Source organism: Podarcis tiliguerta, assembly GCF_965153285.1.
Source record: "Podarcis tiliguerta genome assembly, chromosome: 5".
Classification (NCBI taxonomy): Eukaryota; Metazoa; Chordata; class Lepidosauria; order Squamata; family Lacertidae; genus Podarcis; species Podarcis tiliguerta.
The window spans coordinates 265,073-287,193 of NC_139538.1; the positions used below are offsets into that span (position 1 = coordinate 265,073).

At 57.4% G+C, this 22,121-nt stretch overlaps 1 protein-coding gene across 5 annotated transcripts in view; it reads left to right on the forward strand.

Annotated features, from left to right (window-relative positions):
* The window catches only part of ACAP2 (ArfGAP with coiled-coil, ankyrin repeat and PH domains 2), a 28,853-nt gene extending 9,056 nt beyond the window's left edge, over positions 1-19,797 (forward strand). The window contains exons 5-25 of one of the 5 annotated variants that reach the window (XM_083441286.1): positions 1,237-1,295; positions 1,933-2,116; positions 3,172-3,216; positions 3,467-3,562; positions 4,006-4,080; positions 5,348-5,460; positions 7,199-7,219; positions 9,487-9,538; positions 10,048-10,148; positions 11,139-11,244; positions 11,660-11,865; positions 11,975-12,044; positions 12,737-12,831; positions 13,312-13,505; positions 14,145-14,249; positions 14,994-15,074; positions 15,668-15,861; positions 15,954-16,063; positions 16,418-16,528; positions 16,747-16,808; positions 19,592-19,797. In XM_083441286.1, coding sequence (XP_083297412.1) covers positions 1,237-1,295; positions 1,933-2,116; positions 3,172-3,216; positions 3,467-3,562; positions 4,006-4,080; positions 5,348-5,460; positions 7,199-7,219; positions 9,487-9,538; positions 10,048-10,148; positions 11,139-11,244; positions 11,660-11,865; positions 11,975-12,044; positions 12,737-12,831; positions 13,312-13,505; positions 14,145-14,249; positions 14,994-15,074; positions 15,668-15,861; positions 15,954-16,063; positions 16,418-16,528; positions 16,747-16,808; positions 19,592-19,695 — 2,184 coding nt within the window. In that variant the 3' untranslated portion in view covers positions 19,696-19,797. The remainder of the gene's footprint in view (positions 1-1,236; positions 1,296-1,932; positions 2,117-3,171; positions 3,217-3,466; positions 3,563-4,005; positions 4,081-5,347; positions 5,461-7,198; positions 7,220-9,486; positions 9,539-10,047; positions 10,149-11,138; positions 11,245-11,659; positions 11,866-11,974; positions 12,045-12,736; positions 12,832-13,311; positions 13,506-14,144; positions 14,250-14,993; positions 15,075-15,667; positions 15,862-15,953; positions 16,064-16,417; positions 16,529-16,746; positions 16,809-19,591) is intronic. The other 4 variants (XM_083441287.1, XM_083441288.1, XM_083441289.1 and 1 more) reach the window with 4 other exon arrangements.
* The last annotated feature ends 2,324 nt before the right edge of the window (positions 19,798-22,121 follow it).

Consider the following 22,121-nt stretch of genomic DNA (forward strand, 5'->3'; position numbering starts at 1 on the left):
CTGTGGTCCGAGGGGAGCCTACTTGGCCCCAGGCGCAATGACTTTCCTTCTGGGCCTGTTTAGGAGGCTGTGGGTTGGGGCCCTTCTTGCTAAGCCGAGTGGAGGGGTGTGCAGTGTGTGGCCTTTGAGGCAGAGGCCAAGGGAGGGAGCCAGGTGGGCCCTGGGGTTCAGTGCAGGGCTGCAGCTGCTCCTCCGGCAGGTGCTCCCCCCCCCCCCTGCAGCCTCACTTCTGTTGCGCCTGCCTTCCATTTCTGATCCTATTTGGGAAGGGGGAAATCCAGGGCCCATGAAAAGTGGGGGCTTTAAAAAAATTTTGGCTGTTCAGTCACCTGAAAGATGTGGGTCCAGCTGAAGGGGCTCCATTGGAAGCAGGAAAGTGCCTGGCAGTCATGGGAGGAGTGAGGAGGCCTCGGGGAGCCTCGAATGTGGGGCTCCTCCACTTGAGCAGCTTGCAGAGCGTTGGGCATGGGGGGGGAGGCAGTACTGGCAGGGTGGGTCTGGGTTGGGGGTTCACTGGGCTGCTGCATCAGAACTGCTTGTCGTTGGTGGGGAGAGGCCTTTCTCTGGCTGGTCTGTTGAGTCATAAAACTATTCCTGTCCTGTCTTTTGGTCACTGAAAGGGGCCCCCAAGGTGGCTTATGGCATTATAATCCTACAGTAGCAAATGCACAAGAGAGAGCATCAAATGGTGCTAAAGAAAACGAGGCAGTGGGGAGGGGTGGGGGGGTCACAGTCCAGAGCTAAAGCCAACTGCCTAAAGCCCTCCAAGGCTCATGGAGCCAGCCGTGAAGGTGAACATTGATACTGTGTGCTGAAAGATAGTTCCACAGCCAGTGAAGTTGTTCAGGAGCCGCTGAGCGAGATTCCCTTTGGCGTGTCCTAGTCACCAACTGGGCAGCTGTGTTCTGGACCAGTCGCTGCTGAAACTGTCTTCAAGGCTGCTCCATAGGCAGCCCATGGCAGTAGCCTAACCTGGATGCCAACAGTTCATGCATGGCAGAGGGCAGGCAGCCTCTGTTGTTTGTACCTTCTCTGGCTCCATGGTGACCTTGCCGTATAATCTGAAATATCCTTTGAGTTTAAAAAAGAAAAGGGAAAGGTGGCAAATCGCAGAAGCACATTCTCTGGGATCTGCTGCCTGGGGACCCTTAGAGAACCGGGAGGAAGAGGAGGCTAGAGGTGCTGGGGCCTGGAGTGCCTTTGAGCCTAACTCTCCAAGCATTTCCTCCATTTCAGATCCTGTTTGACCAAACACAAAGATCAATTAAAGCGCAGCTTCAGACGTTCGTTAAAGAGTAAGTAAGACTTGTGCTTAAAGAGTCTTGGGGGTGGGGGGGTCAGGCTTCCAGGATGGGCTGTGGGCCAGCTGGACTCTTGAGCAGAGGTTGCATGTCTTCAAGGTTTCCTCGTCACTTGGGCATGCAGATGGTGCAAGATCTTGCCTTACCATGGAGTTTTCCCAAGACTTCTGATGCTGGAGAAGAGGCACCCCCAAACTCGGCCCTCCAGATGTTTTGGGACTAGAACTTCCATCATCCCTAGCTAACAGGACCCGTGGTCAGGGATGATGGGAATTGTAGTCCAAAAACATCTGGAGGGCTGAGTTTGGGGATGCCTGCTGGAGAAGAAGCAAAAGCTTTCCTGCAATGGAAGCCAAAGCCCAGCCTGGGTCTCCCAGCCTGGGTTGGGCTTCCTGTTTGTTCCTCTGCCGCTCCTGAGCCACGATGGAAGTGCCAGGCCTCATTCTGCTGAGCCCCCTCACTTGCCCCCAGGTAGGCACTCCTGTGCCCGCTCTCTCTGTCTGTTGTGCCCTCCCCGTCCATGAAGCCGTCTCTGCATTCAGCCCCAGTTCCCCTGTGAAGCCTTCTGGGCGCTGCTGTGCTGCGAAGGGCAGCTGATGGAGGGGAGCCCTGTGTTTCCTTTGCGCTCTAGAGATATCAGAAAGTTCAAAGATGCCAAGAAGCAGTTTGAGAAAGTCAGCGAAGAGAAGGAGAATGCCCTGGCCAAGAACGCCCAGGTCCCACGGACCAAGCAGCACGAGGTGGAAGAGGCCACCAACATCCTGACGGCCACAAGGAAGTGCTTCCGCCACATCGCTCTCGACTACGTCCTGCAGGTGGGCCGCCCTCGGGGGCTTTGGGAAAGGGCCAAGGAAATGTGTTGCTGCTTCTGGGGGACTCTGGGGATGGGGCTCCTCTGGCAGAGGTGGGGCTGCATCAGGCAGAGCAGAGGGTCTTGCTTGGCTTAGCAGGAGACCCAGAGGCAGGCGGAAGCGAAGCCCAGGGAGAGCCAGGGAGAGAGAGGGCTGGCAGTCAGGCCTTGGCTGTGGGCGGGTGAAGGCTCTGAGCAAGTCAGGAGAAGCTCAGCAGTTACCTCTAGTGACTTGGGTATTCTCCATGAAGCCCCCCACTGCCGGAATTGGCGTGGGGAGGGGTCTTTGTGGAAGGCTCGCCAGGGCCCTGAACTGGAGCTTCTAGTCCCGTTTCTGATGGAGAGGCCTTCTCCACTTTCTCTGAAGTTGGCTGTTCCTTGGGTTCTGGGCTGTGAGCAACACCTCCAGGTGAAGTAGCCCACTGAACCCCTTCAAGAAGCCAGGATAGGTGGAAGGACAGCTGCAGGGTGATGAGAGCCTTGGGAGGGGGGCGTTCTGCCTTATTTGGTTGCCCTGGTTTTACGGATTTCTTTGTCCCTGATGTCCAGAAAGATAAATGGGCTTGTTTAAAAAGTAGCTTTGACTGTCCTTCCCAAAGTTAGTTGCCCTTCTAGCAGCCTCACCTTGACTGGTGCAGGAAGAGGAAGCTGGAACAAAGGGCTTTGGGGACGGAACCATGGGCAAGGGAAGGGTCTCTCAAAGCTGCAGAAAGGAGACCTAAGTGGGGAATCCTCCCTGGCTTAGCTGGAGAGAGCTCTGGCTTGGAGAGGAGTCAGGCCAGTCCTCTTGGGAGGCCAATGAGCCACCCACCTTTGCTGGAACTCCGGGTGCTCTGGGGCTGCTCGCAAACAAGAAGCGTCCCAGGTGCAACGTTGGCTTGAGCTGGTCTTGAGTTCCCCATCCTTCTGCTTGTTTTGTGACTCCTGCTGCCAGCCTTGCGCTGCTCCTGCAGAAGCTCCTAGTTCTTCCTTCCCATGCTCTGTTGCTGGCACATTGACACGATTCATTTTGCCCCCTAGATTAACGTTCTTCAGTCAAAGAGGAGATCAGAGATCCTAAAATCGGTAAGCTTCTCATGCCCCCGCCAGGAAATACTGCAGGCTTGGAACTGATGGGCGAATGTGTCCCTGAGGGACCTGGGTCTGGTGCCAGGCCTCGCTCCTGTGGGAGCTGCTGCAATGAGTGGCTGTTTGCGTGGGGCCAGTTTTGCCAGGAGTAGGAGGGCAGAGGGAGGGTGATGAAAGCTTGGCATCGAGGGCGGAGCGTGAGGGATGCTGGAAGCCCCCTGAGACCTTGCCTCTTCCTCCCTGCCAGATGCTGTCCTTCATGTATGCCCACCTGGCCTTTTTCCATCAAGGCTACGACCTTTTCAGTGAACTTGGACCCTACATGAAAGACCTTGGAGCTCAGGTAACGACTGCAGCGGGTGGCTGGCTCTCTCTCCCGGGGACGGAGCTGGCCTTCATGCTCTCTCCTCTGGCAGTGGAGCAGGGCTCTCTCCTCCTCCTCCTCCTCCTCTGCTGCTCCTGCCGTGAGAAGGGCTGGCCGGGCAGCTGGCTCTGGAGCGGCTCAGGCGGCATGAGTCATCCTTTTCTCCAGCCGGCCCTTGCGCTGCACCAGCCCCACCGCAGGTCCCTGGCACCTTGGCTATTCTGGGAAGCCAACTCCTTGGAGCAGCGGCAGGAAGCGGGCAGGCCCTGCCCAGCCTCAGGTCGGGAATCTGGCAGGTAGGCTGCCAGGGGAGGGGAGCTTGCCTGGGCAGGGGGGCACCCTGGCACACCCAGCAAGGCGCCCCACCTCTCTGCCCTGGAGGTACAGGAGCCCTCACTGCCAACTCTCTTCCTTTCTTGCAGCTTGAGAGGCTGGCTGTAGATGCTGTGAGGGAGAAGAAGGAGATGGAGCACAAACACTCCACCATTCAGCAAAAGGTACTGCAGGGGACGCAGGAGGCAGCCAGTCCACCCACCTGGTCTCTCTCTTCTGGCTGCATTGAAAAAGTTTCCCAGTGTGCTCCTGCTGCCAGCAGGGCCTCCAGGGCACTCTCCCAACCCCCAGTGCCAGCTGCCCAGGGGGCACTATGGGGAGGGAGAAGCCAGGGCTGCCCAGGTCCTCTGTGGATGCCCACTCTGGCCCTCCAGTGAGGCCAAGGTGGCCGCCAGCCACTCGGCGGGACCAGAGTTTCTCCAGCCGCCAACGGAAGCTGTCTCTGTAGAAACAGTTAGGCTCTTAGAAGGTTGTCACATGTCTTGAGCTGGACTGGGTGCTGTTTATTTTTAAATTAAGGATTTGCCTTTTACATGTTTGTCAAGGTGATTTACAAACATAGTTAAAAATAGTTTTAAAAACAGTACAACCACCCCTCCCCAGAAACAGTCACAGAGAGGTTTGAAAACACCCCTATTATTATTGCTTTTGAGTCTCGGCCCTTGAAAATGTAAGTAAGCAGCCCATTCTGAAGCTGGTCTTGGGAAGACCAAGGCAAAAGAGAACCAAGTAGTCCAAATTTATCTTCTGTACCATGAAAATAAATAAAAACAGTATTTTAAAAGAGAGAGAGAGGGAGAAGCAAATGGCTTTCCGTCCAGGTGGCTGCTGCGTTTTGGGGGGAAGTCGGAGGTGTCCTCTGCCTCTCGGCTTCTCAGGGCACAGGCCGGATTCTGCTTTCCCGTGTGATGGTGTTGCAGATCCCTGGGACTGTGCTGCTGAGAGCTGCCTCTGGAGGGGACCCCAAAGGGAGAAACTCTTGTCATCTGACTCAGGTGGCCGCCTGCTTCTTTCCACCAACCTGACCCAGGAGCTGCACTCCAGTTGGGCTCAGAAGCAACTTGCTGAGACCCCCAGTTCTCCTTCCCTGCCCAAGGCAGGGCTGTGCAGGATTTCTTGAGTTGTGGGGCTCAGCTGCCCCACCATCTCCCCCACAGCTGCCCTCCCATGTCAGCTTGCAAGGGGAACCCTAACAGCTTGCCCTAGAAGGGCAAGCGAGACAGGAAGAGTCCATTTCTTTGTGAATGAGGCCTTCAGGCGTGAAGAGTCTCCGCTGTCCCTGCCGTCACCAGAAGGAGACTGGTGCCCCATATGCTGCCGCTCACTTTCCGCTTCATGGCAGACTGTCGTATTTTGGGGTGAGGGGGAGCGGCCTGGGAGAGGTGCCCCATCTTGCTGCCCTGGTTGAGCAAGGTGCCTCTTTTCTGCCAGGACTTCTCCAGCGATGACCCTATGCTAGAGTACAATGTGGATGCCGCCAGTGGCGTCGTCATGGAAGGCTACCTCTTCAAGCGAGCCAGCAACGCCTTCAAGACCTGGAACAGGTACCCGGCCTCCTCTCTGGCCTCCTCCTCCTCTTCCTGCTGCTACCACTGTCTGTGGCCTGGGCTGGGCTTGGCTGCTCTCTTCCCCTTCCCACTTGTGGCTCTCTGGTCTCTGGGGCAGATGCATCACCTTCTGTCGCCTCCCCTCCCCTCCCCACGGGACTAATCCCTTTAACAGCACATGGAGGGGGTCACAAATTTGCACCCTAGTTTTGCTGTCAGTGAGCTTCTCTCTGCTGGGTTTTTTTGATCATCATGAATTTTTCTGCCCAAATCCCCTGTTAACCATCATCAGTGGGGAAAGGGGGGCCTGGAATGGGGGGTATGTGGGGTGCAGGCTCCCTAGGAGGGTCAGGATGAGCTCACAGCTCCCGGGGGGGGGGTCTGCTGCACTTCATTACCTGCCAATTTTCAGTGGGAGCCTGGCATTACCTGCCAAAATCAGATGGAGGCGCTGTGTGTGCCTGTCGGCTTGGAAGCTGCCCCTTGAGGCCATGCCGCCCTCACCCACCCTGCTGGCTGCCTTGCGTTGCCCTTTGACCCTCAGCTCAGAAATAAGGAGAAGAGAGGCGGTGGGGGCTGTTCTTTCCCCCCATGAGATCTTCTGCAGCTTGCTATTTCCAAATGGGACCATGCTCTTTCCCTGCCTGCCTGCCCCAGGCCATACTGCCTCTTGGATGGGCACTGACTTCCCTGAGCCAAAGGAGCGTGCAGGACCCTCGTGGAGGCAGCGTCTCCCGGCGTGTCCTGCCCCTGGACAGCAGGGGAGTGTCTGCCCAGATCCTTGCCTAGTGGGGATTTTAGTAAAGGAATGAATTGAACTCTTTTCCCTATTGGGGTCTGGGTCAACCCTTTGCCAGGCTGGCAGTGAGCTTAAAAGTCCAGATCGGGCCTTGTTGGGAAAGAAGCCAGACTTGGGCCTTGCTCTGTGCTTGGTGTGTCCCTTCAAAGGGTCAAGCAGGAGCTGTTTCTGAGCCTGGCAAGTGGAGGGCTCTCCGTGGTGAAGGAGTGGCTCTCGCCTTGCCCATTGCATCCTTTGCAAGATTTCCAACCTGCCCTTTGCCACGAGGTTCCAGGAATATCTGCACCTTCGGGAAGCATGGGTGTCTGAGCCCTTTGAGGTGTGTGCGTGGTGGCTTCACTCCTGGGGGGCAGGAGGGTCTACCGGGGAGAGGGCTGCCTTGAGGATGGAAGGCTCTCTCCAGAGATGCCCGCCTGGCACCTGCCTTGCCCTCCCGGTGCTAGCCAAAGAGCAGCTGAGACAAAATCCCAAGTCTTTTGGTCTGGCACCATCTGGCTCATCAGATCTTCCTTTCTTTCTAAGACTTTGTTTATTATTGTTCTGCTTTGTGTTTAGCTCTGTTTTAGTTGTGTTTTCCTTTTACATAAGCTGCCCCTGGGATTCCTGTTGAAGAGGAGGGGGTGTCTAGAGGTTTCTTTAGTTGCAGAGAATTCCCACATTTTCTTTCCTGTGTGTGTCTTGGAGGGCTCCACGTTGCAGCAGCTCCCTAGCCACTTCCTGGGGTTCCTTGGCTGCCATAAGATGGCAACAAGGAAGAGAGAGAGGCCCTGTGGCTTAGCCCTCCCTACCTGGGTCAGCTGAGATGGGACGCCTTTGCTTCCTCTTCTGCTCTGCTCTCTGCTTATTTGTTTGCGGGGGGCTTTGTTTCTTTTTAACATGTTCATTTCTTCACCTCCTTTCCCCCACCTAACCCTCCCCATTTTCTCCACCTGACAGGAAAAAGCCCGATGGCATCAGGTACCAGCCAGATTCCGGCATCCTCTCCCTCCCCTCCTTCCTCTTCCTCTTTGGCCCAGCATGCAAGCTCTGAATCTAACCCTTAACCCTTTTCGCTCCAACAACTTGCAATGGATGGCAAACCACGTGTCTCCGCCCCCCTCGGGAGTAACGGCCCCTCCTGCTGCTGCTCCGTGGCTGAAGCAGGTTTGGTGGTTTAGGACCACCCCCCCCCCCGGTGTATGAGGGCTGCCCTTTTCTGTGATACAAGAGGGGGCTGGCATTTGGTAGCTGCAGTGGGTCAGAATGCTGTAGGCTCCGCCTCTGAGGAGGGGCTTCTCTGGAACCAGCGGAAAGCTGGCTGGGATCTCCAGGGACCCTGAAGTATTTGCCAGCTCCACAGCCGGTGTTGTGCCCTTTTCCATCTTGGCTGCTCCCCCCCCCCCCCCCCAGCAGTGCAGGATAACTTTCCCACTTCCTTCTGACTGCGCAGCCCTGGGGTTAGAGTGGAGCTCCGGGATCTCTGGGCTGCCACGAGGGGCTCAGTTCCTGCTTGCTCTTCCCAGAAGAAGGGTTTCCCTCTGAGGCTGAGTGAGCTTCTGGCCAATGGCAATGTCATGGGGGGTCTGGGGAGGGGGAGGCTGCAGTGATGTCTCAAGGTCTCCCAGCTGCAGCTCCTGCTGCACCTCCTTTCCCCTCTCCCCCCCCCCACCCCCGGCCCTTGCAGCTGCTGACACAGCTCTCCTGGCCACAGCGGAGGGGTGGAGGTAGACACCCATTTGAGGGGCAACCCAAACATGGAGTTAGTTGGGCTGCAGCCTCTGGACCAACCCCAAGGGGAGCCCCACCTCTAGCACATGGCAGCAATCCAGCCCTGAGGCTCCCCATGCATGGACAGCTGTGGTCTAAGCTATTTGGATGTGGGTCCCAGCGCTGGATGAAGAGCAGTCACGGCCATGCGAGGCTTATTCCCCAACAGATGCATACTCACACTCTCTCTCTTCAAGACTGACCAGGGTCTGGTGACTTCCCAGCAAAACAAGGGGGCAGGGAGTTCTGCTACAAACAAAGCTAGAGTCCCACCCCCTCTTGGCTGGAGGGTCCCTCTCCTGACCGGCCCCATAAGGAGGAAGCCTGCAGGCCTGCCCACCTGCCCCCCCGGCAGCCGTTCTGCGTTTTGCCCCATTGCACATTGTCCCCCCCCCCTTGCCTTCGCCCCTAGGCATGGAGGACTTGCCTTCTTCTTTTCTGTCTGCCTGGACTAGATGCTTGATCTTACTACTTTCTCCTCCAAACAGCAAACGTCTTGGTGTGTTTTGAAACGCATCCATCTTAAATCTGGGCTGATGATTAACCTTGTGTAGGCCTAATGTCTGGAGTGTTGCTTTGGAATAATGAAGTGTGTTAAGATACAGTGGAACATGGCGGAGAGTCTCACGCTGAGACTCCGGGGACCACACGGCCTTCGCTTGCTCTCCTCTGGGGCATTGTCAGGGCTCGATCTTGTTTAGGCGAGAGCCACCTCTGGATTGTGGAGCGGAGGTGCAGCATTGACCAGAACTGACCGTCTCAAAACCTGCAACTCTCACCGTTATTATTTGCCGGACAGTGCAAGGATCTCCCCAGCTTCAGGAAGCGATGCTGCAGGATTGGCCTGCCGTCTCTGTAGGGCAGACCTAGAGGCCCTTTCTGCTCTGGCGCTTCAGAGGCTAGGTGGGGGCAGGCTTAGGGGGTCATCTTGGTCTTTTCCCTGTTTTTTCTTTTATTTATTGCACTTCTATCCCTCCCTTTTCTCCATGGAGCTCAAGGTGACACAGACAGGCCTCCTCCTCCTCCTCCAACTTGGAACAAGTGGGAGTCAGACATCCAGATCCCCCCAGGAGCTTCTCTTTCACCTGGCTTTGGCTCTGCCCCATGGCGGCCATGCCCAGAGCCCCAGAGCCCGGGCCTGAGCTGGGCACTCTCTCCCTCCTTCCCTGTGCCCAGCTCAGGTGAGGCACTTTCAATGCGCAAAACACTCTGACAGCTCCTGTGGCGCTTGTCCCGCCAGCAACCATAGGCAGAAGGCTCTGCTAAGGCTAGTGGTGATTTGCTGAAGCCCCTCCCCATGACCTCCTGAGACCCCACCCTCCCAGAGCCAGGCCCCGGGTGTTCTCTGTGTTTGTGGACTGGGGGGCTGCTGCCGGGGAGGGTTGGGGCTGCTGTGTGCCCAGGTCCTCTCTCTCCCTGGCTCCCTGGTTCCTGCTGCCAGGAGAGGGCTGTTGATTTTCCTCCCTTCGCTTGTGCAGGCGCTGGTTCTCCATCCAGAACAATCAGCTGGTCTACCAGAAGAAGTTTAAGGTGAGTCCTGGGGAAGCATGCCTGGGGAGGGGGGCAGAAGCCCAGGGGAACAAAGTGGGGGGCAGAAATGTCTGGGGCTCTGATGGCCCAGGTGTGAGATGTGGCTGGAGATCCTTTGGGCTCAGCAGGCAGGAGGGGCCCCAAAGGGGGGGTTCTGACCCCCATGCCTTGGGGACTGATTTCTTTGGGCGCACCCAAGGAGAGCTGGGATGCCTTAAGTCTTAAGAGACCCTCAGGCAGCCTTCATCCGTGGGGTGCCCTCTGGGCGCTGCCATCCTCCTTCTCCCATCACAGGAGCAGAGGAAGCTGCCTTAGGCCAGTGGCCGGACTTGGTGTATCTGGCTGAGCCTGCCCACACTGACTGCAGCAGCGTCTCTCCAGGCTTTCTGGCAGCCCCACTGGGGACTGGGTGTGGGCCCCATGGAGCTGCCGGGGCCCTTCTCTCATTTCTGGCCAGAGGTGTTCCTGGGTGAGCTTCCCTCAGGCTTGGCCCCTTCCTTTCTCCCTAGGATAACCCCACGGTGGTCGTGGAAGACCTACGGCTCTGCACAGTCAAGCACTGCGAAGACATTGAGAGGCGCTTCTGCTTTGAGGTCGTCTCCCCAACCAAGTAAGGGGGGAAGGCGATGGGAGAGATGGGTGGCCCCTTGGGATGATGAAGCCAGAGAGGCAGAGAATAGCTGAGGGTGGGGTGGCTCTGGGGGCAGAAGGGCCAAGGCGGGGGGAGAAGCAAGGAGGGGGGAGAGGACAGATAAATCATTGGTTGTCATCTAGGCTCATCGTCAATCACTCTTCTAACTTTTGATGGGAAGGTTCAGTGAATTGTTGCCAAAAAGTGAAATAAAATATATTCTAAAAGTTAGCTGATAACGCATATTAAAGTAAGATGCCATGTCAGTTTTTTTGTTTCAACATGTGTTTAAAATAGAAATTGGGCCCAAATTTGGTTTATTTTAACTATTTGGCAAAGGGGCAAAGGGGCAGAAGCTCCCTTTCCTCCGCCTCCTCCTCCTCTTGTCGCTTGGCAGGCGGTTTTGCTTTCTTGGGAGGATTTGGAGGCCTATCTCGGCTCACCTGGTCCAGCTTCCTGCTGCCCCCAAGCTGGGGGCGAGGGGGAAGGCGGCAGCTCAGGGGCAGAGCATCAGCCTTGCTTGCAGGAGGTCAGTCCCCAGGCTGGACAGAGGTCCCCTGAGCTGCCTCTCCTTGTTCCTGAGGCTCAGCTCTGGGCTGGCTGTGCCAGGGGGCCTTGGCAGAGCCTCAGGTGGTGGAGATGGGCAGGATGGGTGTTGGTGTGTGTGGACTTGCCCGGCCATCTGGAGGCTCCTTCGCCAGTCCTTGCTTGGGGCCTCTGGAGCAGCTTCTTGAGGCCCTCACAGACATAGACCCACGTGGCTGTCCATGCATGAGGGTCCTGGTTGCCCATCCGGGGCGCTTGATGAGTGGTTGGGGGCTTGCAGGCACGGTTGGTGCAAGGCAAACTGGCTCTAGGTGTGCTCAGCACCCACCCACCCACCTGGCTTTCTTTCTTTCTTTCTTTCTTTCTCTCCCTCCCTTTCTCTCTTTCTCTCTTCTCTCGTCTCTATCTGTCTGTCTCTCGCAGGAGCTGCATCCTTCAGGCAGACTCGGAGAAGCTGCGGCAAGCGTGGATTAAGGCGGTGCAGTCCAGCATTGCCACGGCCTACAGGGAGAAAGGGGACAGCACAGAGGCAAGTGGGAGAGGAGCCCTTTCTCCCCCAGCGCAAGGGGCAGGGCAGCCTTGCGAAGAGCATCCCCGCCGGCAAAGGGCTCTCTAGGCGGCACAGCCTCCTGCTCTCCCTGCAGCGAAGCACACGAGGACTTCAAGCTCCTTTTAGTGGATTCCCTTTGGGGCCCAGAGGAGGGTCCCTCCCTGCAGCTGCAGAAGAGGAGCTAGGGGGAAGGAAGGCCTTCCGTGGCTGCTGCCTGTGTGGGGCAGATAGTGGGGAGCTTTGCCTTTCTGCCTTCTGCAGGCTGGGCTGCAGGCACAGGCGCCCAGAGAGCTGCCCAGGGAGGAGGAGGAGGAGGCAGCCCTTGACGCCTCGGCTGTGGCGGCTTTGCAGATTGGCCGGTGTCACACGAGTCCCTCTTTCTGCTTTTCTCCAGGTGGAGGGGAAACCGTCCCCTTCCAGGGGGAGCCCGGAAACGGGTGTGGAACCCAAAGAGAAGCTGCTGAAAGGAGAGAGCTCTCTCCATAGGGTGCAGAGCCTTCCCGGCAACGCTGTCTGCTGCGACTGCGGCTTGGCAGACCCCCGGTGGGCCAGCATCAACCTGGGCATCACGCTGTGCATCGAGTGCTCTGGCATCCACAGGTGGGCAGGCCGGCCAGGCTGGGCAGCTCAAGCCCCACACCAGGAAGGGAGGGCACACGGCCCACCATGGCTGATTTCACGCTCATTCTCCCTTTTCCCCTCTGCTTAGGAGCCTGGGTGTCCATTTCTCCAAAGTCCGCTCCTTGACGCTTGACTCCTGGGAGCCAGAACTGCTCAAGGTATTTGCCCAGCAGGTTGGGGCAGAAGAGAGCTGCAAGGAAGCCCCCTCCTCCTCCTGCACTTTGGGACCTGGGGGCAGCCCCTGGGGCCACATGGGCCTGGGAAGGGGAGAGAAGGCCCCCCTCCGAGGGTTCAGGGGCTGTCTCCAGGGGCGGGGGGAGAGACCATCCTGCGCAGGGTCCTACTGGTGGCAGGGAACGTAATATTCACCTGTAAAAAAGTATACCAGGCAGGGTAACATTTGCATACTTCAGAGTTGAAATTGTGCTGTTGACGTGAAATGCAATTGGTCTTTTTTCTTTAAACACTTAAGAATTGGTTGAACAATTTATTTCGTAAAAATTCACTGCTTGATTGCAGGAAAAAATCCTCAGAGTGGAATCCTTGGTGTTTGCATTGAGCCACTGCCATTCTGGGGGCGGCACAGAAGATTTTATAGCACCTGTAAGGCAGACCAGGCCTTTCTGGCTTCCAGTTTCAGTGAGCCGCCCTCCCTCCTGTGTCTGGTCTTCTCTATCCAGCCAATGGGAAGGAGGCAGGCTGTGCCCAAGGTGGCTGACGTGTGCTACCCCCCCCCCCCCGGAACCCGGGACGGTTTCTGCCTTTGACCAATGAGGTGCCATTTAAGGGCAAAGGTGACCCTGAGCAGGTGCTGCCCTTCCTTTCAACTCTCCCTTAATTTCGCTTGCAGCTGATGTGTGAATTGGGAAATGAGGTCATCAACAGGGTATATGAAGCAAACGTGGAGAAGATGGGCGTCAAGAAGCCTCAGCCTGGAAGCCAGAGGTAGGCGGTGGGATCGTCGGGTGGCAGAGTTGGCAGGGACCACGAGGGGCATCCAGTCCAAGCCCTTGCCCAACGTGGGGCTGGAACCCAAATTTATATGTGGATTTTTAACATGCTTTTCAAAAACAACAACACACACGTTCCTAAACACCTCCAGGTATAGGGTGGCATATAAATTCAGCTAATAATAATATTAATAATAAATCCCCTTTGTTGTAAAATATGCATTTTAAAACATGTTTTGTTATCTTTTGAGGGCCCAAGTACTTGGTGCAGTGCAAAATTCAGTGCAGTGCAAAATCTGAGGGAGGAACTTGATTCTGACCCCCGTCAGAGATGCAAGATTGATTTGTTTGGGGATTTGCAAGCTCCATGAGCCCCTGCAAGGCAGGCCAGGAGGCGCCGCAGAACACAGACCACCACCCCCCCCCCAGAGACACACAGCCCTGCGTTCTCACCTGGCCTCTTCCCCTTGTGCAGGCAGGAGAGGGAGGAGTACATCCGCGCCAAGTACGTGGAGAAGAGGTTTGTGGAGAGGTGTCCTGCTGCCTCCGGAGGGAAGCCTCGCTCTGGGAGCCAGGGGCCTCAAAGGCACAGCGGCAGCCCGGAGGGGAGAGGCGAGGAAGAGGAGGCCCCCCCAACAGCCAAGGAGCAAATGGCGGCAGCTCTGAGAGGTAGGGGCCCCTTCCGCCAAAGTGCCGCGAGAGAGAGGCTTGGTGGGGAGGAGCCAGAACTCTCCTCCTTTCTCTGCCCCCCTCTTCTGACTTCCGTCCCTCAAGGGAATAAGAAACAGAGTCCGGATCATGTGGACATTCTGCCTTTGCGAGGAATGGGAGGGTTTGCTCTTGAGCTGCCTCCTGAGGAAGGCTGGCACTGCCCAGGCAGCTTGAGAGGGAGGCAGTGGGAAGCCTTGCTGGGGGGCAGGCCTCGCTCTGGGGTGGAAGGGGAGCACTGGGGCGAGTGGGGGGAGAGCCTTGTGAAGACCCAGGTGGGTGCATCATGGCAACGTGTGGTGGGCAAGGGGCTTCAGGTGGGCTCTGCCACTGCTGTGGAAAGGACCAGTGGGGCGAATGTGGGGAGAGATGGACAAGGGGCGGTCAGGAATTCTCCTAGGTTTGCGCAAGGCTGGATGAAGCGCAGAGAGGTCCTGTTTCCTGCAGAAGCTCCCTGGGTGTCGTTCTGGGAGGGATGCTGTGCCTCTGCTGCCCACCCTGTACTAACTGGCTGCTCCTCTTCCTCCTCCTTTCCTTCCTTCCTTCTTTCCTTCCTCCTGCCTGCTGGGCTCTGCTTTGCTAACTTGCATGCCCCCCCAGGGGTTGGTGTCACTAGCGACGAGGCGAGGCGGGAATCCCTCTTCTGCCCCGATGAGCTAGATTCACTCTTCTCCTACTTTGATACTGCCTCAAAGCTGCGGAGTAGTAAGTACCTCCCTCTCTTTCTCCCTCTCTCTCTCTCTTTCTCCCTCTCTCCCTCTCTTTCTCTCCTTCCCTCTGAGCTGTCTCTGTGCCTCCTTCTCACCTGCCCAGTGTCCTGCTTGGCGCTTCCCTTTGCCTGTCCTTCACCTGCTTGTTGTGTACACCTTGGAAGGGAACCTGGGAATAGATGAGCCTGCAGGATCAGGCCAGTGGCCCCTTGAGTCCAGCATCCTCTTCTCACAGGAGCCGACCAGCGGTCTGTGGGAAACCAGCAAGCGGATCTGAGTGCAAAAGCAGCTCACCCCCCTCTTTTAAAGCCATCTAGATGGGTTACTGCCTCCTGTGGGAGGGAGTTCCACAGTTCCACTATGTTCTGGGTGGGAAAGGGCTTACTTTTCTCTATCCTGAGTCTTCCAAGATTCTTCTTCTCATTGATTGCCCACAATCTGTTATGAGAGAGGAAGGAATTTTTTTCTCCATTCTCTCTCATGCAATACATAATTCTACGAACTTCCATCATTTCCCCCCTTACTCACCCTTTCTCTAAACTGGAAAGTGCTGCAACCGTTCTTCACAGGGGAGTCTTGCCACCCGCTTCCTTGTTTTGGCTGCCCTTTTCTGAATGGGAGACGGAGCCTGAGAGCTGTGAGGTTTTTCCACCTGGGGTTTGGGAGGTGAGACCCCGCCGGAGTGCTTGTGCCATGCTGCTGTGTGGGCGTCTCATGGCCGTGCCGATTCTTCCCACAGTGCGCAGCAACGACAGCGGCTTCCAGCACAGCAGGGAGCAGCTGGCCTCTGCCGTCTCAGCCAGCACCTTGTATGAGCCAGGTGGGTTTTGCGGGCGGAACACCAATCTAGGCAGCCTGGCATGGCCAAACCGTTGTCTCTCCCTCCCCGCTGTGTCCCAATGGTCTTGTTCCCTGTCCGCCACCTCCCAATCCGGACCTCAGGGGTGCACAATCATAGAAGGGTCACCCAGTCCAACCCCCTGCAGTGCCAGGATCAAAGGAGCATGGCGAACTGACATTCTTAGCCTATTTTGTGCCCTTCTGTTTGCCCTTTTGGAGCTCTTCACAATCTCTCTGTTTCAACCGCCCTGAACAATTTAGCGTCACCCGCAAACTTGGCTCCCTGCCTGCTCACCCCTGACTCTAGATCCTTTATGAACAATTTAGAATAAGCCCTGGTCCCAGTCCCGATCCTGGGGGGACTCCGCTTTCTCCCTCTGGAGAACTGTCTGCGGATTCCTGCTCTGCTTCCTGAAACTCAACCCAGGGGAGGACCTCTCCTCCTCTTCTTCCTCGTCTGCTAAGCTTCCTCGGGAGTCTTGGGTGAGGTGCTTTGTGAAAGTCCACCGGATCTCCTCTCTCTGTGAAGGGTGTTTGGGGAGTCACACCTCCTTCTCCCCCCCCCCTTTCCAGAGGCTGAAAGGCCTGAGGCTGCTGCTTCCGCATCCCGAGACGCCCGGCCAGATGTTCCGGGGCTGCAGCTGTACTTGGCCTCCTTCCAGAAGAGCCTTCCTGGCATGGCCGAGGCGCTGGCGCACGGGGCAGACGTCAACTGGGTCAATGCAGCAGAGGGCAGGTCCACGCCGCTGATCCAGGCCGTCCTGGGGGTGAGCCTTACTTTTGTTCCGGCCCCATAGAGCCAGGGGGTGGGTCTGAGGCCTTCTTTGGGCTCCCGGCTCAGCTGTGGTCTTCTCCGCAGGGCTCCTTGGTCACTTGTGAATTCCTGCTCCAGAACGGGGCCAACGTGAACCTCCGGGACGCCAAGGGCAGGGGCCCCCTCCACCATGCCACCGTCTTGGGGCACACCGGGTAGGTGCGCTGCCTTCTTGGTGGGGGTGGGGAGGAAGGGCCTTGAGAAGCCTCTGCATGGGGCTTATTTTGAACAGTGACAATTAATGAATTAGTAGAGTAAGGTGGGATGGCCAGGCCTGGAGGAGAGCAAGGGGGGTCCTGCTTTGTGGGAGAAGAGACGGCAGGCAGGCAGCTGCTGGGTGACCTTGGGCCAGTCACACTTCTCTGAAGTCTCTCAGCCCCACTCACCTCACAGAGTGTTTGTTGTGGGGGAGGAAGGGAAAGGAGAATGTTAGCCGCTTTGAGACTCCTGAAGGGGAGTGATAAAGCAGGATATCAAGTCCAAACTCCTCCTCCTTTCCTTCTTCTCAGGCAGGTGTGTTTGTTCCTGAAACGGGGCGCCAACCAGCATGCCACGGATGAGGAAGGGAAGGACCCCCTGAGTGTGGCCATTGAAGCTGCCAACGCGGATATAGTGACGCTGTGAGTAAGGCTGCCCCCCCCCCCCAGTTGGCACCCCAGGGGCAGAGCTGCCCCGTCAGACCTCAGAGTGGGGCACAGTGGCCGGGGGGGGGGGGTCAGAGTGGGGATGGAAGAGCTCAGAGGGGCTGCCTCCCGGGCGGGGGGTGGGTGCTGCAAGGCCGCCCACTTCGGCTTCCGCCCCACCTCACCCTGTGCCCTCTCCCCTCTCCTCCCCACAGGCTGCGCTTGGCCAGGATGAACGAGGAGATGCGGGAATCGGAGGGGCTCTACGGCCAGCCAGGTCAACCTGCCAGTAACCCCACTGAGATGCAGTACCGGAAGTGCATCCAGGAGTTCATTAGCCTGCAGCTGGATGAGGCCTGAGCGGAGCCTGCGGAGGAGCCCTTGCTGGTCTGGTGGGAGGGGCTGCCCACCCCCCCAGAGCAGAGCTGGGGACGGCCCCTGCCTCTCTCCCCAGGAGAGACCCGGAGTGGGCAGCTGCCTCCCTCTCCAGCCGCTTCTCCGCTTCCCTCCCCCACGGGGCGCCAAGGCCCACAAAGCCCCTTTTGGCACAGCCCTGTCCAGAAAATTTGCGGGGGGGGGGGGGGGCACGGTTTGGCCACACTGCAAAGCCAGCCTTCCCCTGCTTCATAGGGGGGATGGGCTGTGAAAGCCCCGTCCAGCCAGTATATTTCATGGGGGGGGGGGGCATTGGCTACTGTATGTGCTCTTCAGAGAATTGGGGGAGGGTGGAGAGATGGCAGCAGCCTGGGCAGGATCAGGCCCGTTGCCAGGAGGAATCAGCTCAGAGCGTTCCAGGAACCTGGGCCAAGAAAGGTCAAATTCCGTCCCTGCCTAATTCTGCCTCCAAGTCCGCCTGCCTCTGCCTCCCTTGCGCTGCTTTTGCTGGCTGGAGTGGGGGGGGCCTTTTCCCAGGGGCTGCCGGGAGCCTTTGGCCTGGGCATTTGGGTCGCCCCGTGGGCAAGGAGCTGACAATCAAAAGCAAGGAAGGGCTGCAGTTGCTCAGGGAGCTCAGAGCCGCCCTTCCAGGGCCTGGCAGGAGCAGGAGAAGCCAGATTTCCCTTCATTCTTGCAAAGGTAGATGATGACAAGTAGCCCAGGAGGGCAGAAATGGAGTTCCCCACCAGAGGCCCTCTTCTCTCGGTGGCCACTGTCACTGCAAGAGCGCAAGGCTGGGCTGGGAGTCCAGGGTCCCTGCCCAGAAACACAGCGGGAAGCCAGCCTGGCCGTCCAAGCCCCCTGCCCTGGCTGAGTCCGGGCTCTGCCCTCCTCCCTGAAGAGGGGCTCTGGCAGCTCCCCTCCCTGGGGGCTCCTTCCCGGCCTGGCAAGGGCTGGTGCCCCCCGTCTTCCTCTCCCCTCCTGGCCAAGCCTCGCTGGCAGATCCACAGTCCTTGGGAGCAGGGGCCCGGGGGGGGGGGGAGCACAGAGGGTGCTCTCCCAGGTGTGGGATAGCCGCTTCGGTGCATGGAGCGACACGCACACACTGCAGCTGGGGGTGGAGCGAGCTGCCAATGGTGGACATTCGGCGCACCGCCCGCCCACCTACGACTGCCAAATGTCACCCCCCTTAGCGAAGACACCTGGGGGGTCCGCCCCCACTGCACCCCCCTATTCTCCGCCCCTGGGAGCCTCCTGCACCCGCTTCTCTCCCCGGTTGGTGCCTTTTCAGTTCAGTTTGGGGAGTCAGGGCTGGAGCGCAGCACGTCATTTGCACTATTAATGCACACAGGTCCTTTGACTGTGTCTGGCTGCTGATCCTCGAATGCAGCACAGTGTGAAAGTCAAGGGCACTTTATGTCTCCTCTGTGCTCATACGGGTTTCTGTTTCTCGAGTGGCCAAAACCTGAACCCAAAGAGAATGTCCCCCGAAACAGCTTCCGCTGGGCAGCTGAGCTTTACCCATCCAGGAGCAGCAGCACTGTCTGCCTTGAATGTTACCAAAGAGCACCCAGGGGTGCCTTTGGTGGGCAAGTCTTGCCAATGAGGCCTGGGCCCCTGGGAGGTCTTTCCCAGGCCCACTCCAGTCCACGTAGTACAAATGCCCAGCAGCAGCTCCTGTTTTCCTTGGGGCAAACTGGCAAAGGGGGTGCCCTGGGTTCCCAGAGAAGCCGCTGCTGGCCCTCCTGGGCCCCCCTGGCTTGTGCCGGGCCCCCCGACTCTCCTGGGGCCGACTTGAATGTACTGCCAGCCTGCTCTGGCCCCCGTTGCAGTCAAGGCAATTTCAGGGCAGGCCAGGAAGTAGAAAGGGCTGGGCCCTCCCCGCCAAAGCCGGGCGGCCAGAAGAGACTTCTCCCCCCCACGCACAAGAATCCCAGGTCTTCCCTGGCTCCTGCTGGTGGCGCCACCTCCACTCCCCATTCCCTTGCTCAGCGCTTCGGATCAATTTTGGGGTGCTCTTCTTGCCTGGGTTTGTGGGAAGCTGCTTTTTCCTCCTTCCTTCCTTCCTTCCTTCCTTCCTTCCTTCCTTCCTTCCTTCCTTCCAGCATCTTTTGTTTCTCTAACGTTGAGCTTCCTCTCTCTGGCTGCCTTTGAGGTTCTCTCCTCAGGTAGAGTCTGACTTTTTCTCAGTTGCTTTTCCAGGGCTTGGGAGCAGATGCAGGGCGGCTTTTCTTGGTGGAGAAACGGGACCCCTGAACCCCCTTGTGGGACAGGCATTGCTTTGCCCACCCTGAGCACCTTGGGAGTCACAGCCAGGCAGGGACAGGAAGCCCTTCTGGGGTGGAGCATTATGGTCTGGGAGGACCAGAGTCCTAAATAAAACCACCTTCAAGTGGTGAGGCTCTGGAGGGGACAGGGGAGGCCTCAGCGCCTGGGCCCCCTTGGGGGAACCACTTTGCGAGTGAAGTTTGCAGTGCAAGTTTTAGGCAAGCAGCAGGACGCTGGTTTTTTGGGGTGTTGGAGTAGTAGGAGATGCTCACGGTGGGAATGCTACCCAGCTGGAGCCTGGATGCTCAGCCACCGGGATGCTTTTCTTGGGAGGGCAGCAGATGGCGGGGCTGCTCTGCCGCCCCCTTCACTGAAAGCGCAATTCTCCAATGCCATTTCCCCCTTTTCCTCTTGCAGGAGATGAAACCTACCAGGACATCTTTCGAGACTTCTCACAAATGGCCTCCAATAACCCGGAGAAGCTAAACCGCTTTCATCCGTCAGATGTGCAGAAGCCCTGAAGGCTCCGGGGCTGTGGGGAGACCAAGACTAGCCCCCGCCCCCCGCCTCCTCCTTGAAAGCTCACCCCTCCTTTTTATACATAAACGCTGCTTTGAGTAATAGATGCTGTTTGCAGTTTGTTAGCAGTTGTATCCCCTGGAGAATGCAAGCAGAGTGGCTGGGGAGGAAGGGAAGCTGGGTGCCCATGTGCTCTGCAGGGGGGAGGGACCTGCAGGAATCTCTTCCTGCCTGGATCTCCCCCACCCCAACCCTTTTGAGCTGCCTTCCCTCCTTGGCTGGGGCAGCAGGGAGGAGTTTGTCTTATTTATGTCCTTCACAAGATTTATGTATCACTTGGCGGAAATGAAACTTCAAAGCAGTTTTCTCTTGTATCTTCCCTGATGGTAACTTTCTCTCCCCCCCCCCCCCATCATCTGTGTCCTCAAACTGCCCTTGTGGCCCCCCTCTCCGGGGCAGCATTTCCCAGCCAAGAGCAGCTTGTGGGACCATCACATTGGAATGGCGGGGAGACTGGCCAAGCCACTGGGCTCACTCTGCCCCCCAGCATGTTCTAACACCCACTTTAAAAAATGACTGTCCCAGGAAAACTGTTGGAAAATATTAGTACAGTGGTACCTCGGGTTAAGTACTTAGTTCGTTCCAGTGGTCCGTTCTTAACCTGAAACTGTTCTTAACCTGAAGCACCACTTTAGCTAATGGGGCCTTCCACTGCTGCCGCACCGCCAGAGCACAATTTCTGTTCTCATCCTGAAGCAAAGTTCTTAACCTGAAGCACTATTTCTGGGTTAGCGGAGTCTGTAACCTGAAGCATATGTAACCTGAAGCGTATGTAACCCGAGGTACTGTAAATATTATTATTTTTAAAAAAACCACACACCCAGCTTTTGACAAAGCTGAGCTTACAAAGAGGAAAGGTCCTGTTATGGGTCAGGAACTGGTTTTGCAAGAAGAGAAGGAATCTGGGGAGGTCTCCAAAGGGAGAAAGTGGAGGACCCCAAGGATCGGGATTGGGACCTGTTCTTCCTAAATGGTTCCTAAAGGATCTAGAGTCGGGGGTGAGCAGGGAGGGGGCCAAGTTTGCTGGTGATGCTGAATTGTTCAGGGCGGTTGAAACAGATTGTGAAGAGCTCCGAAACGTAGCGAAGGGGCTGCAACGTGGCAAGTGCAATTCAATGAAAACAAGTGTAAAGCGATGCATGTCAGGGGACACTAAAAACAAATCACCTACATATGCTCTTGGAGTCTGAACTGGCAGTGACTGACCAGGAACAAGACCTCAGGACCACAGTGGACAGCTCCATATAGATCCTGACCCCGTGTGCAGTGGCTGTGAAACAGGCAAATTCCATGCTTGCTAGGGATCATTGGGAAAGGATCTCACAACTGCCCATCTCAGAATGCTATTGTTATACAAATTGTGGTGTGACCACATTTGAGATGCCAGGTGCGGTTCTGGTTGCCTCACCTGAAAAAGGATATTGTAGAGTTGGAAAAGGTTCAGAAAATAGTAACCAAAATGATCTAGGGGGTGGAACCCCATGGAGAAGTGTTGCAGTGTCCGGAACTTTTTTTAGAGAAAGTGGAAAGAGGTTTTTCTTATAAAACTAGAACTCGTGAACATCCAATGAACCTGAATACTGGAAGATTCGGGACAGAGAACAGACAGTGCTTCATACGGCACAGTTAAATTCTGGAACTCCCTCCAGTGAGGAGGCCGTGAGGGCCACCGCTGGGTGACTTTAAAAGAGGACAAATCCATGGAGAGCAAGGCGAGGAGGGGAGAGTGCTCTTGCGCCAGTCGGGTCCCGTCTGTGGGCTTCCCAGGTGGCCGCGATAGAGAGGCGGGGGCTCCACAGCAGCAGCCCAGAACCACCTCTTTTGCCTCTGGGCTGTTGCCCGCACACCCCCCCCGGCGAAGGGGGCCCTTCCTGCCCGTTGCCGCCTTGTCTCCTTCCATCTGAGGCTGGCTCGGGCTACGGGGGGGGGGGGGGGCTGCTTCGCTTGGCAGGGGCCCCGCCAGAGGCCCCGGGCCAGAGCTCTCCAGGAGGGAAGAGCGCAACACCAGCGAGGGGAAACGAGCAGAGGGCGTGTCTGTTGGATCGGGCCAAGCCCCCCGCCCCCAGCATCCTGCTCTCGCAGCGGCGGCACAGCTGGATCCGAGCGCAAGAGCAGCTAGTAGCCCTCCATCCCTCCCTCCCTCCCTCCATTTCCCGATCCTCTTTTCAAGGCATCCCGGGGCTGTTCAATCTGCGTTGGGACCCTTCGGAGAAGTCCTGTCTTTGGTCCGCCCTCCCTGCCGCCCTCGCCGCGCCGCCTTTTCCGCGGGAGCCCCTCTTCCTCCTCCTCCTCCTCCTGCTGCTGCTGCCGCGCTGCCGGGTCCGCCTCTTCTGGCCCTTCTCCTCCGCCTCTTCCGCCGCCGCCGCCG